Source organism: Mustela nigripes, chromosome 16 (assembly GCF_022355385.1).
Source record: "Mustela nigripes isolate SB6536 chromosome 16, MUSNIG.SB6536, whole genome shotgun sequence".
In the NCBI taxonomy this organism is placed as follows: Eukaryota; Metazoa; Chordata; class Mammalia; order Carnivora; family Mustelidae; genus Mustela; species Mustela nigripes.
Genome location: NC_081572.1, coordinates 33,249,670 through 33,264,358, shown reverse-complemented (window position 1 = coordinate 33,264,358; position 14,689 = coordinate 33,249,670). Strand labels below are relative to the sequence as shown.

Genomic DNA, 14,689 nt, shown 5'->3' with positions numbered 1-14,689 from the left:
TTGGTCTAAATTAACAGAGATCAAAGCCCACAGCATTCTCTAGGTTAGCTAATCCAGATTAGTCCTTAGAGACTAAATAAAACTCCATTCCTAGGCAAAGAGAATCTGGCTCTTGAAAAACAAAAACTAAATTATAGTTGGGATTGGGGGAGGGAGGTTGGGGTTGGCAGAATTGGACACAAAACATAAAAGAGTTTTGAACCATGATCCTTCTTACCACATGTAAAACTTCTTCCATAAGACAAAGAATGCTATTCCCATCCCACATAATATGTAAACCACAACCAGACTTGAACAATTGTTAAAAGTTATAGTCCTGTTTATAAAAAGAAGTGAAGGTTTAAAAATGGCTTCAGAGGGAAGCAGTATTTGGGAATGACTTACTTTTCTTTGCTGCTTTACCCAGCCTCTAGTTAACAGACTTTCTTATTTATTTTTACACAAAAGGGGTTGGAGTACATGTGTAGGGTGATTGGGCAGGAGGGCAAGATAACAGCTTAATTCCATAATATAGACATATAGGCACAAATCTATAATGCTATTATTACAGTGCTCTGAAAATCCTTTCAATTTATTCTTCTTATATAACAGGACAATAACTAATACAATCTAATTTAAGATAACTCACCATCTGCACACATAAGAAAGCATTAAGAAATGTGATAAGATAACAATAACATTAAAAATAGAAAAGAAATGTGAGAAAATTAAAACGATGGCCTTTTAGTAGAGAAGAGTGAGAGCTGCTAAGCAGTTGAATCTAAATTCTTTGAGGAGGCTAAAGGGAGCCTACCTTAAAGTATAACATATGTATCATTTAACAAAAGCAAGAAGCTTGCTGCCATAAAACATGTGGTCCTAGTGTGAAAGTTGGATCACCTTTCCTTAAGATAAGATCAACAACTCCTATCTTGGATATGTGATGATGATGTATTTATTTGACTATGCTTGCCTCCAACCCTGCATTTAATCTCCAATCAGTTTCACTACTAAATACAAATTATTTACAAATTCACTACTAAATACACTGCTAAATTTATTTTTTTTTTTAAGACTTTATTTATTTATTTGACAGAGAGAAATCACAAGTAGGTAGAGAGGCAGGCAGAGAGAGAGAGAGGAGGAAGCAGGCTCCCTGCTGAGCAGAGAGCCCGATGCGGGACTCGATCCCAGGACCCTGAGATCATGACCTGAGCCGAAGGCAGCGGCTTAACCACTGAGCCACCCAGGCACCCTACACTGCTAAATTTAAATTATGTGAAGAAAAACCTGTTTAAAAACCTAGCACCATTAACATCTCACCCACAAATTTATCAAGAAATTACTAGGAACCTGAACTCTTCCTACTACCAAGAAGAAAAACAAAGCAAAATAAAGACAATTAAATGCCTTTTTCAGAGTCAGCAAGCTTGTCACCTAGTCCTCTCAGAAACTTCTGTTTTAAAGTGTCAATTACATTCTCACTCTATAGTTCAAAGGAAAAAAAATAATACAGGCTTCCAGACAGTATGAATTTCTTTAAACTGCTCAGATGGATAGATTGTATGGTTCCCTACTGTGAGACCAAAAAGTTAGTCCGAATAAACTCTAACACCCTTGATTCCAAAGATTTAATATCCAAAGATTTAATATTCCAAAGATTTAATAACAACCAGTGTAAATTGAAGACTTTTTTTTTTTTTTTTTTAATTAGGCTCCACACCCAACAAGGTGGGTCTTGAAATCATGAGCCTAGATCAAGAGTCAGCTCCTGGGAGGCTCAGTGGGTTAAAAGCCTCTGTCATGATCCCAGAGTCCTGGGATCAAGCCCCACATCATGATCTCTGCTCAGCGGGGAGCCTGCTTCCTCCTCTCTCTCTGCCTGCTTCTCTGCCTACTTGTGATCTCTGTCAAATAAATAAATAAAATCTTTAAAAAAAAAAAAGTCATTATGTTCTACCCATTGAGCCAGCCACTCACCCAATTCAAGACATTTTTAGAACTTGACATTCTAAATGAAATGCACACTTGAAGAATAAAAAAGAACAGCATAAATGATAAGTTTATCTTCCTAACAAAATTCTGCAATGTTTAAGTACTAATATTGAAAGTATATTTTATTCCAGAATATGAATCACTAATGTCTGGTCTTCTGTATATGGAGTTGTATTTTTAGCACAGCCTTGTCACACTGGAGGTACAAAATTTAAATTCTTTCAACCTAAAACTTAAAATTTTACCCATCTATGCTGAGGAGAAAGTAAGACATTTCACAGAAACATATGCCACTCCGTGAAAGCAGTTAAAATCAAATTTAGTAATATCTTTAACTTTGCAGATTTAACTAAATTTAATCAACACACTAAAAAAGGTAAATCCTAATTACTGTATCTGAATAAATTATACATAGGGAAAAAAAATATCCCCACAATCTTTTATACCTTTCAGTGCAATTACTTTGCTAGCTGGATTCATGATGGCGCTGTCTGCAGAAATTGGCCTTCGAATTGGATTGCTTGGGTCATTCATATCAATGATTACCACCTGAGCCTGCTCTCCTACTTTCTCTCGAATGCAGATGAATTTGTCTGACTCCATAGTTAGGGTACTGAAGCCAATGTTTGCTGGATTTATACCCAGGTTCTGGAGCTGGGGAAAAAAAACAAAATCATAATAAATCATGTTACAAAATGAATCAGAAAGATTTGATATTCATACATCGTCATCATTACAAATCCTCATTTAACCATTAATGCCTTAAGGTAAACAGTGACAACTCCACTACAAATGAGGCAACTGACAGCCAAATGATGGACCTTCTATTTTTTCAACAAATACGGCATTCAATTATTTTGTTATAACCTTATAGTTTTAACTAGAGATGTGTAACTCCAGGGTTAAAACTAAGAGGCAGAACAAGTACATAAAAGGGAAAAGGAGGGGATCTGAGATCACCAATGTTTCTTGGTTTAAGAATCTGCCCTCCCTTACCCACTTTAATATTTCACATGCACTGGACTTTAGGAATGAAAATTAAGATCACCATAAAAAGACTTAAAATTTCAGAGTTCTTATCTAAAGGAACTCAGACTAACAAAAGCACACAGACAAGTACACAATTAGCAATTCTTTGCAAAAAATACCAAAACAAAGATATGTAAGAGGGACCTGTCACGGAAGGCCCACCACTAAGGGAATGTTCTCAAGGGAGGTCGACAGAATGTGCAACAGAAGCTTCCTTCTAAATACTAGGGCTCAGAGATGTGAAAGGGTAAATCTGCTAAGGGAAACAGAAGTACTTCTGTAAACACTGGATACAGACTATGAAAGGTTTGCAGAACAAAGAATTAATAGGTTTTAAAGTCAAGCAAGGGCCAGACTGATGAGCTAAATGTATCCCAGTAAGAATCCTGAATGTCTTGCACAGGCAAAGGAAGGTACTAAAGGGTTTTAACAAGGAAAATAATGGAATCTGATTTGCTTTGTATACTCAAAAGATATTATCGTATTTGCTAAGTAAATATAGAGGATCTAAAGACAGTAGGTCCCTGAAAACCTACTAAGTGTGTAAGATCAAAAGGCACTTGCTAGAAGGAGGGCTCTACCCTCCTTCATTAATGAGTTATTCATATTCTGGTTGACTAAATGTAGTATGACAGATTAAGTCCCACTAAAAAGTTACCAGCGGGTTTTTATTAGACTTGGCCAGACTAATTTTTTTTTTTTTAATTTTCTCCAATGGATAACAAGTTCACACAGAACAAAATACAGACAAAAATGAAAAAGCATGGGGGCGGGGCAGGAACACATCTTCCTTCTGCCCAAGTCACCCAGATACCAATTTCCTTCCTTCTCCTCAGAGACCACCACTGTCATTACTTTCTCATGGACTGGGTGAGCCAAGTTAATTGTATTTTATCTAAATTCTTCTGTCAAATTCTGCTAGTAGGTCTTAATTATAACCAGGCCAGGATCTGAATAAAATACATTAGATTATGACACTGCACTTTACTTTCACTTTCCTCTTATACCTGAATGACTGCAAGCACAACTAGTTATAATGTGTAGTTACAGTAACTTGGTTACTGAATACCAGGGCAAGGAGTCAAGTAATTGTTTAACTGTTAATACAAACATGGTAATAAAATAGATTAACTGGCTTTACAAACTCAAGTATACACTGCAACACAATGCAAGTATACAAGCTGTGAGATAAGTAATTTATAATAAATTTGGTTACAATAAACTTTATAAATTATTAATTTTCATTTCTTCCTGACTTTAACTTTATAGTAACCTTTAGGTCCAGAACTAATGAAGGAAGATAAATAAAAGAGGTCTCCAATCACATATAAAGGGACTGTGGATGGGCTTCCAGAGGCCAAGTTCTCCATCTAGTTTCAGAGGTATATTTTTCTGAGTGGATGGTCCTCAAACTTTTGTGAATTTAATCCAGTTACCCTTCTAATAATTGTGGAGAAAAAATTCCAATGACTCCCAGATCACCTAGAACTCTATGTGTAAAAGCAACACATCATCTTCTTAACTATTCTGTAAAATAAGAATTCTATATTTCTAAGTCACTACACCAAACAGTCACATAAGACAATTTTGAGGTTCAACTGTCACAGCTTAAGTCCTACAATGCTGAGAAAGAGAAAAATTAATAGTGTTAGTCAATTAGTAACTAACTGAATCCCAAATTATTCCTCAGGGGCAGGTGCAAGACAACTGTAAGAAAAGAAAACTAGTAGGAAAGACGGTAGAGGAAGGAAAAAAGAAAAACCAAGAAACTTTTGTTTCTTATTCCCAACTAGGTCTCCAAATAAATGCAGTCAAAAAAGCTGTTGTCAACAGCACTGACCTTCAGCCTCAGGAGAGGCTACTCTTGAGCTACGCTTTTTTGCAAGATTTGGTTACAAATGGGGGGGGGGGTTTCACTCCTTGCAATCTACATAATCTCATGTCCTTTTCTCATTCTTCATTTACACATTCTACCAAGAAAGCTATGCATATGTATTTTTTATCTTCCCTACCATGAATGTACTACTGCTATTCAAAATACTTCATGTGAAACAGACATACATGCTATATTTAAAAAAACAAAAATAAACAAGAGGCAAGTGTCAAGCTCTCACCAATTTCACATATTTAAATATTTTTTTAAAAGCATACTTAAATAATGTCCATTTATACTACTATACAGGAAATTGCTCCCTCCTGAAAAGCTTCTCCCAGTTGTTAGAATAAGTGGCAGAACTTCAAGTGATGTATTCCTTTGTCTCTATCAAATACAAAACTGTATTTTCTTCCATTTCTTCAAATAAGGTCAGTAAGATTTTTTTCCCCACTAGTGATACTTTTCAGTGAAAGTGCTCAGAACACTCATCAATTCTTCCATATTCACAAAAGGGAAACATCCCAAAACACATAGTAATAGGACAAGACACCATCATTAACAGCAATTTCGGGTTATAGTAGATAATTATGTCTACTAATATCTGTACAGATAAAAACTTCTAAAAATGTTTTTTAAAAGGTTTTATTTTCAAAATCACACACAAACTAACCATAAAAACTTCTTAAGTTAATTATAAAGGTCTGATGGTACAGGAGACGTATTACCGGAAATTTAAGTGGGTGACTTTTCATAGTATACCCTTTCAAACTGTTGGAATATCTACCACAGAAGTTGTGCAACAAACTACTAATAAACTCAGAGGATGTGTAAGAGTCTCCAAACTTGCAGCTATTTTCAGAGGATAACAATAATATCCAAATTCTGGTTACATTTTTTATACCCTCAATTGACAAGATGTTGCTACTACTGAAGCTGGGGATATTCTGTCTTGCTATATGCTTGAAAATTTCTAGTAAAAATTTTTTTAACTTCAAAAAATTTCTACTTTCTGATTATAAATTAAAAAGCATAAATATGGAATCAACAAACTTGGGTCCAAGAAAAGGGGTTACTTATTTTTTTTTTGAATAATTATTACATAGACATGGCAAAGTATTCAAACAGTACATAAGGGTATACTATGAAAAGTCACTCCTATGGTTCCAGTAATACCTCTCTATCCCCAGCAATTAAGAGATGCTTTTCCACCTTAGAGACAGCCTATGTATATGAAAGAGACAGCCTATGTATATGAAAGTATAGATTTCCATCCTCCCTTAAAAAAAACAAAACAAAACACAAAACCACCCACTAATAGCACACACTAAAAACCATACAAATTATCAATTGCTCCCTTTTGAAAATTGCTCTCTTTTGAAAGAAAACCAACTTGAATGTCGCAATTCATTTGATTTCCACACTACATTTTGGGCTCTGGTCTGTAGGTGGCTCTACTGTAGGACCTCAAACATAAGCCTGGCTTAGCTACCAGAAAGTTTAAGTAAATAAATTTACTGTTAACCAGCCAACCCAAAACTCTGGAGAGTCCTGGAGTTTACATGTTAGAAATGATATAAAAATGGGGCACCTGGGTGGCTCAGCTGGTTAAGTGTCTAACTTCGGCTTGGGTCGTTTTCTCAGTGTCTTGGGTCATGTTCTCAGTGTCTTGGGATTGAGCCCCAGGGTCCCTGCTCAGTGAGGAGTCTGCTTCTCCCTCTCCCCTTGCCCCCACTTGTGCTCTCACTCTCTATCTCTCAAATAAATAACTAAAATCTTAAGAGAAACAGAAACAAAAATGTTTCTTTTTTCCTTCTCATGCCAATCTGGATTAACATGCTGGGGGGAGGGGCACGGGGAAACACTACATTCTTAGTTTTTGCTGTGTGACTTAGTATTTCAGATTCCCCATTATCTACAAAACACAGAAGGTTATCATTCAAGTAGACAATATTATAAAAATATATAACTTTGATTATAAAGTAAAAGTGCCATCCAAAATTAGTTCTGTGGATTCTTCATAAGAAAAAAATGTCTGGGTTTAGTCCCAGTTTTGTCACATAAATGATCACAGGGGAATCAGTTATCTGTGTATCTGTTTCCTCTTCTTAAACATCTAAATTCCCAAAATTATGAGGATTTAATATGAAGCACTTAGAACGTCTGAGACATAGTAAAAGGTCATTATATTAGAACACACAACACATCAGTACTTAGGCCAGCTCAAAATTAGCTTTTTTTTCTATTTGTATTTTACTATCTACTTAATTCAGCTGTCCTCCAGGTTGCTTGAAACCCTGGGTGTGAGCATCTTCTGACTACTGATAATAGATTAGTGGTCTCTGGGTGCTTAACTTACTCAGACACTATGAAGTGTCCCTTTTCTTCTTTTCTTTCTTTCTTTTTTTTAAAGAATAGGAAATTACACTTAAAAACTTTTAAGTCTGTTTTTTAATTTGACTAACTAAAGTTAGGTAGAGACCAGAATCTCCAAAATCTCTGAACATTTTCATACTAAGTAACCCTGTTTTAATTCCTATTTTTAGGTATACTATGGAACATTGTTAAGGCTTGCTAACAAACTTGGCAAATATGCCTCAGGAAGCAAGCTGGGAAAGCTAATGTAAACATATGGCATAAAGTCAGCATCATCAAAAATTATCTTTGCCCTAAAGAACTCAAGGCTAAGAAAACAGAAGGTAAAATGTAAAGCAAACATTGAATTTATCTCAACATGCAGTCAAGTTTAAGGCACCCTGTTCAAAAACACACACAAACCTATACTATACCTTTCTAAAACCAGAGTTTCCCAATTGGTCATACCACACAATTCCAGGTCAATTTATCCAACTAAACTTCAAATAAAAGAATTTTCTTAAAAAGTAAAACTCTCTTCCATCTTTGCTCGTCAGTGTGTCTAATGTTACAGAGGCATCATCTTACACAGAAAGATAGCATTTCTTTTGCCTGATGAACACGGTAAATTACGTTACAGGACAATTATAGATTAGAAGAGGTTTATAAAATCAGAGTCAACACTAATATAAATAATGAAAAATGAAAAGCTCTTTCTTAATGGAAACTTAAAAATGATGAAAAACCAATGGAATTTTTGAAAAGTCACTTTTTTCAAGTATTACCATAACTGATTCAGGGAAGAAATCATTAATGGGAGAAATTTCCTCCCTTTGGTAACTACAGTATGGTCATACAAGACAGACATTTATGTAGTCTCATACTACTTCCCAAGGTACTCATTATAAAAGGGGAGAGTGGAGAGCCTGGGTGACTCAGTCAGTTAAGGACCTGACTTTGGCTCTGGTCATGATCTCAGGGTGGAGGGATCCAGCCCCTGTGGGTTGCCTGCCCTGTGAGGAGTCTGTATCTTCCTCTCCCTCTGCCACTCCCCACTTGTGCTGTCAAATAAATAAGATCTTTTAAAAAAAAAAAAAAAAAGTGAAATCTCATGATAGCTTGAATTTCTTTAAAATGTTTAAAACAAAAAAGCAAATACTGCAAAATATCAACAATCTAGATGACTAGAATATAGCTCTCCCCAGTCTTCTATGAAAGCTTTCAATTTTTCTTAAAGTTTTTAAAAAAGATTAAATTTTACTCTTTTATAAGGTTACAGAAACTGAAAATTAAATTGTAAGAAATACATTTTTATTATGTAATTTACCTGTAGGGCAAGAAAGAACAATACAACTTTCAAAAGGTAAAGATGATAATCAAACCAGAGTGATACAATTCAAGTGTTAAGAGTTATGCTCATAGGGGCAACTTGGTGGCTCAGTGGGTTAAAGCCTCTGCCTTTGGCTGAGGTCATGATCCCAGGGTCCTGGGATAGAGCCCTGCAACAGGCTCTCTGCTCAGCGGGGAGCCTGCTTCTCCCACTCTCTCTGCCTGCCTCTCTGCCTACTTGTGATCTCTCTGTCAAATAAATAAATAAAATCTTAAAAAAAAAAAAAAAGTTATGCTCTATAAAGGAGTTATACACCAGATGTCTGTGCAATCAGAACAAAGAAGTTTGTTGCACTTATACTGTCCAAGATAGTGGCCCCTGGTCACATGCAGTTATTCAATTTTAAGTAAATCAAATTTAAATTCGGTTCCTCAGGCCCACTAGTCACAGTTCAAGTACTCAACAGTCACATGTGACTACTGTATTGGAAAGCACAAAATATACATTTCCATCGATGCAGTCTAATTAAGAAGATTGTTTTCAGGTGTGTTCTTCGGAGGCTAACAAGAGTACCATCGGGGCACATGGTGGCTCAGTGGGTTAAGCCTCTGCCTTTGGCTCAGGTCATGATTCCAGGGTCCTAGGATCAAGCCCAGAAACAGGCTCTCTGCTCAGCAGGGAGCCCGCTTCCCTTCCTCTCTCTCTTTAAGCCTACTAATTTCAACCAGCTGTTGTCACATTTGATCAAATAAGAGCATTCACTGCAAATAGCCTTCTTCATAAGCATACTCAGGGAGAATGCTTCCTATTGAATGACTAGTAAACTCAGAACAGAACTCATTTACCAGCTGTATCAGCTGAAAATCAAAATACCTTAAAACTTGTGTTTATGACAGCATTACTAAGAACTTATGTTTCACAATTAATGCTTGGCTTTACACTTTCCAGATCCTTCCTCCTTGTTTCATCTGAAGAGTCAGAATGGAAAGGAAGTATGTACAAGCTACTACACTTCAGATGAGACCATTTTGTAAGTGGTCTATGTATACAGCCCTATTTCAGTTGCCTTTTCTTGAATCTTCTATCTTGATAAAGACTTAACAGGTGTTACCACTACAAAATTAAGAAGTTAACAATCTGAGAGGAACTGCTGATACCTGGGTATCACTCAATGCAGTTATTCTGAAGTTAAGTACCTAAAGATTTGGTTAACTTCCCATCCCAAGTACTTCACTCAGCATAATTTTCTTTAAAAGTCCCTGAACATCCTCTACCTTCACTAGTATCAATCACAGTGACAAAAACTGCTGACAGCAGTCACTTTGCAGAGCCCTTGAAACTAGCTATGAAACCAGCAGAATGTCAAATAAAAGCTGCAGTTGCTGTCTTCTACAGGAAATGGAGAAAAATGCTGAGAATGCAGGATTCCTTTAGTTCTTCCATCAACAGGATACTGGCCATTGTTTTGTGTGCTCCACACATTTCAAGCAAGTAAAAATGCCTTTAACTCTTGCTGACCCTTTGTTTCTACTCCATGTTAGCTTTTGAGGCGATCACTGTCTCTAGGAGAATTGGACTCTGGTCACTCCAAAATTAAGTACTACATTCAAGAAGGAACCATGGCTGGATTGTAAGACTATTAGCTTTGGCAAATTATCAGGAAACTCAAAGAGCATTTTTTTCCTCCTTGTAGCCAACTACTGACTGGAAAATTAAAAAACCTTAAATCTGACTCATTCTTAAAACAATCCAATAATTAGATGAAATGTCACACATTGATTCTGATCAAGCTACAGGAGAATATAAGGAAAATTTTATGTCCCAAATCTTGCAGATTCTCAAGTTATGCCCTTTTCTGCATAAAGGCCATTCAGGGGGCACAAAACAAGTGAATGCTACCAAAGTCATGACTGATTATAGGTGTTTACTTATGTGTGTTTGGGGTAGGGGTGCAGGCAAGGGGTCGTAGTTTGTCCAGACATTCTTTTCAAAGAACTAGAAATGAGGCTTACTTTGAGGGTTCAAGATTATAATAAAACTTACTGCTCACTTACCATAAAAAACCTTCAAAGGATGATTTGAATGTCCCTAGGCAGATACCAAAGGCTTGGTTTCCTTACTATTAAAATTGTAAAGGTTACAATGAAACTTCATTCTATGACAAAACTTCCCAAAATGTATTTCTAAGTGGAAGCCCAGTGATTCAGCTCAACCCCATTACTGCTGCTACTACTACACATATTCATGTCTTTTTCTACCCTATACCCACAGACCTGATAGGAAGTGAGACATTATGTAGTTACTGCTTATTTTTCTAGTTAGAGCACTCATCTGAAGCATGATCAACATGTAGGTGCTAAAAGTTACAAGACCAGAACCATTTTTTCACATTTGAATCACTGAAATATTTTCTTGTGAACCTAAATGCCAAAAATTACAAGTTCAACAGAGTGAATGAATGAACACTCAGCAAAAAGAGTTACAAGCTTTCTCAAAATCATTTAATATTGACAAATTCAGGAGCACCTGGGTGCCTCAGTGGGTTAAGCCTCTGCCTTCGGCTCAGGTCATAGTCTCAAAGTCCTGTGACTGAGCCCAATGTCCGGTTCTCTGCTCAGCACGGAGCCTGCTTCCCCCTCTCTCTGCCTGCCTCTCTGCCTATTTGTGATCGCTCTGTGTCCCCCCCCAAAAAAAAACAAAAAAAATCAGGGAGTCTGAAACGTTAAAATGACTAAATGACCAGAATTTACTTTCTAAAATCTATTGAGCATCTATTATTTGGCAAGCTAACATCAATTCAGTATTTTATAACCTACTATTTAAGTTTTGTGAGACCACCTTTACTTTGTGTTAAGCTACAATCTTACTACTAAGTTAACAACCTATAGGGAAAGTAACAGGTTTTAGGCTCAGAGGGTTTTGAGTATACAATTTGCACCTCACGTCTTCTAGAAAGTGGAAAAAAAATTTTCCATCCCCAGAGTCTATAGATACTGCTTCACTATCTCTAACATTCAGAGTTAAAAATATAAGACTACCTTAATTTTTTGGTCAGGGAGAGGATATGCTCTGGATGCTTGTAGATTTTTTGTTTGTTTTAAATCTCATGATTTAAACTTCCCCAGGCCTGTCTCAAACACTGGACCTTTCAAATCTTCTTCTCCTTTGTATCAGTTACATTTTCTTCCATTGTCTGAAAAAAGCTTCCATTCCAATTATTTGTTTCTATAGTTGTCATATTTGTAACCTATTCTGTCACACGTCCTCTTGTTTTAATTGTGTGATTTCTCTCTAAATTTAAAATCTTCAAAAAATTCAAGTTAATCTTCCACACTGCTGATTTCCACAGGGGCAATTCTGCTGTGCCCAGGATCAACTTTCTGTATATATTCTATCACTGCAGTCTTTTAGGAAAAAAAAAAAACATTTCCTCAGATCTGTTCCTAGTTCTGTAGTATTTTTTCCAATAATCATACATTTAAACAATGAGCAGCTAGTGTATGCCAGACACTACACTAATAGAGAATTCTACAGTAAATGTGCTATGGCCTCCTCTACTCAGTGTGTTAATAAGAACATAGCAATTACAAAGGTGCCTTGGGGTTACAAGGATGCATGCCTAGCCCAGATAGATGTGGGAGTATACACAGTGTCTGAGAAGAAAATGGAAATACAATCTGAAGCAGGACACACAATTCAAGGGAGAACAGAGCTACAAACTTGAGAACAGAACTAAAAATACCCTATGTGCCCAAATACAGTATTCATTTTAGCAAGTGGACTATTCCCTGGACACTCAAGAAAGCTTCTGACCAGTATTAGAATGTGGAAAAACTGGAACTCATACATTGCTGGTGGGGATATAAAACGGTGCAGCTGCAATAAAAAACAGTTGGGTAATCCCTCAAAAATTTAAAACAGTGCTAAACCGTATGACCTGGCAATTCCAGTCCTAGGTATATATCCAAAAGAACTGAAAACAGGTATTCAAACAAAACCTTTAATGTTCATAGCAATACCATACATTCATAATAGCCAATGGGTGGAAAGAGCCCAAATGTCTATTAACTAATGAAAGGACAAATAAAACATAGTGTATCTATTCAGTGGAGTATTATTCAGCCATTAAGGAATGAAGTACACATCTATACTGCAACACAATGAACCTCCAACATCACGCTTAGTAAAAGTCAGACAAAAAAGGTCACAAATGATTCTACTGACCAGTAAATCCATAAAGACAGAGAGCATGTTAGTGGTTGCAGAGGATGGGAGGGGGTGGGAATAAGATACTGCTTAATGAATTTGGAGTTTCCTTTTGGGGCAATGAAGATGTTTTGGAACTAATACAGGTGATGGTTGCACAACATTGTTAAATGTATTAAATACCATTAAATTGTTCACTTTAAAATGGTTAATTTTAAGTTATATTAACTTTATCTCAATTTTAAAAGAACTTAGGCCCTGTTAATATAAATTCTTAGGAATTAGATATGCTTAATATAGTTCAAGTCGTCATTTGACTTAGCTCATAAGGACATTTAAAATTATAAAATAATTTACAGGGGCACTTGGCAGGCTCAGTTAGTAGAGTAGATGACTCTTGATCATAGGATCATGAGTTCAAGCCCCACGTTGGGCATGGAGACTACTTATAAATAAAATTATAAAATAATTTTTATACCTGAAAATGTTTTTCTACTCTTCACATTTCAGAAACAATTCTAATTCTTCATATGCACTTTTTTTATATCAGTGTTTTCATTAGCACTGGAAAGTCATCTCCATTCCTCTGAAGTGCTTTTTTAAAATAAATCCATTATGTAACAATCATGGGAATTTTAGAACATGCCTAAATTTCTATGTGCATATTAGAAGAGCTGGGTTTTTTGCTTGTTTTTGGATTATGATCTCCAGAAATATACCCCTAATAGACTGGGTTTTTGAGGGATGTTTAAAAATGTTTCCTTACACATCCAACAGTCATAAATGTGAGACCAGAAAACAGTAATTGTTAGATATGTTACATTTACCTCTTATCAATCCAGATGATTCCAAGCCTATGATAGTCTTCAATGAACAGTGTTACAGTATTCAAAACAGAATTGTGAGAGGGCTAGGTAAATGCAGAGACTTGTCAAGGCTTTTACTTGGGGCACCCAAGTGGCTCAGTCAGTTGATGGTCTGCCTTCGGCTCAGATCATGATCTCAGGGTCCTAGGATAAAGTCCCACGTCCAGCTTCCCACTCAGCAGGGAATCTACTTGTCCCTTTCCCTCTGACCCTCCCTGCTCGTTCCCAAATATAAAATTCTTAAAAAAAAAAAAAAAATGAGAAACCCATTTAAAAGAATACATGTATAAAGGAAACTCTTTTTTTTTTAAGATTTTATTTATTTGACAGAGAGAGATCACAAGTAGGCATAGAGGCAGGCAGAGAGAAAGAGAAGAGGAAGCAGGCTCCCTGCTGAGCAGAGTGCCTGATGCCAGGACCCCGAAATCATGACCAGAGCCGAAGGCAGCGGCTTAAGCCACTGAGCCACCCAGGTGCCCCTAAAGGAAACTCTTTCTTGAAAAATATTTTATGGTAAAAAAGAAAATTACCTTAGCTTTGCCAGGTTCAAAAGGAAGAATATACAGTATTGCAGAATGGGGAAAGACATGAATTTTGTAAATGATGATCTCCCTATGGGTTTTTTTCCTCCTAATTATTCAGCCTCAAATAAGGAGAGTGATCCAGTCAGCTGTTTGCTAAACTGAGCATATGTGGATAGTCTCCAGCCTCATTGTGTCCAAAATGGTGGTTTTTAAGTCCTCTTTCTCAGCAATTCAGAAACAGATAAAGGCAACTCTCCACCCAACTCCCATTTTCATCTACTCTGACTTTCACAGTCAGTAGATGGGAGTCATCAAATGGATTCTACTCTAGAGCCTCCAGGAAGAATATAACCCTGCCAAAAACCTGTTTTCTCCTGTGGGATTCATTTCAGCCTCTGTCCTCCAAAACTTTAGGGTAATAAATTTGTGTTGTTTAAAACAAACAGAATTACCTATACACAGTTATAGCTCAAGATCATCAGAAACTGCAATCCCTAGGATTGTAGTGTATATCACTATTAGAGTTCTTCCC

At 36.4% G+C, this 14,689-nt stretch overlaps 1 protein-coding gene across 2 annotated transcripts in view; it reads right to left on the bottom strand.

Moving 5' to 3' along the window:
* The window catches only part of CLTC (clathrin heavy chain), a 64,908-nt gene that overhangs the window by 42,146 nt on the left and 8,073 nt on the right, over window positions 1–14,689 (bottom strand). For both annotated transcript variants that reach the window (XM_059380554.1, XM_059380555.1), the window contains exon 2: window positions 2,421–2,628. In XM_059380554.1, the coding sequence (XP_059236537.1) occupies window positions 2,421–2,628 (208 nt within the window). The remainder of the gene's footprint in view (window positions 1–2,420; window positions 2,629–14,689) is intronic.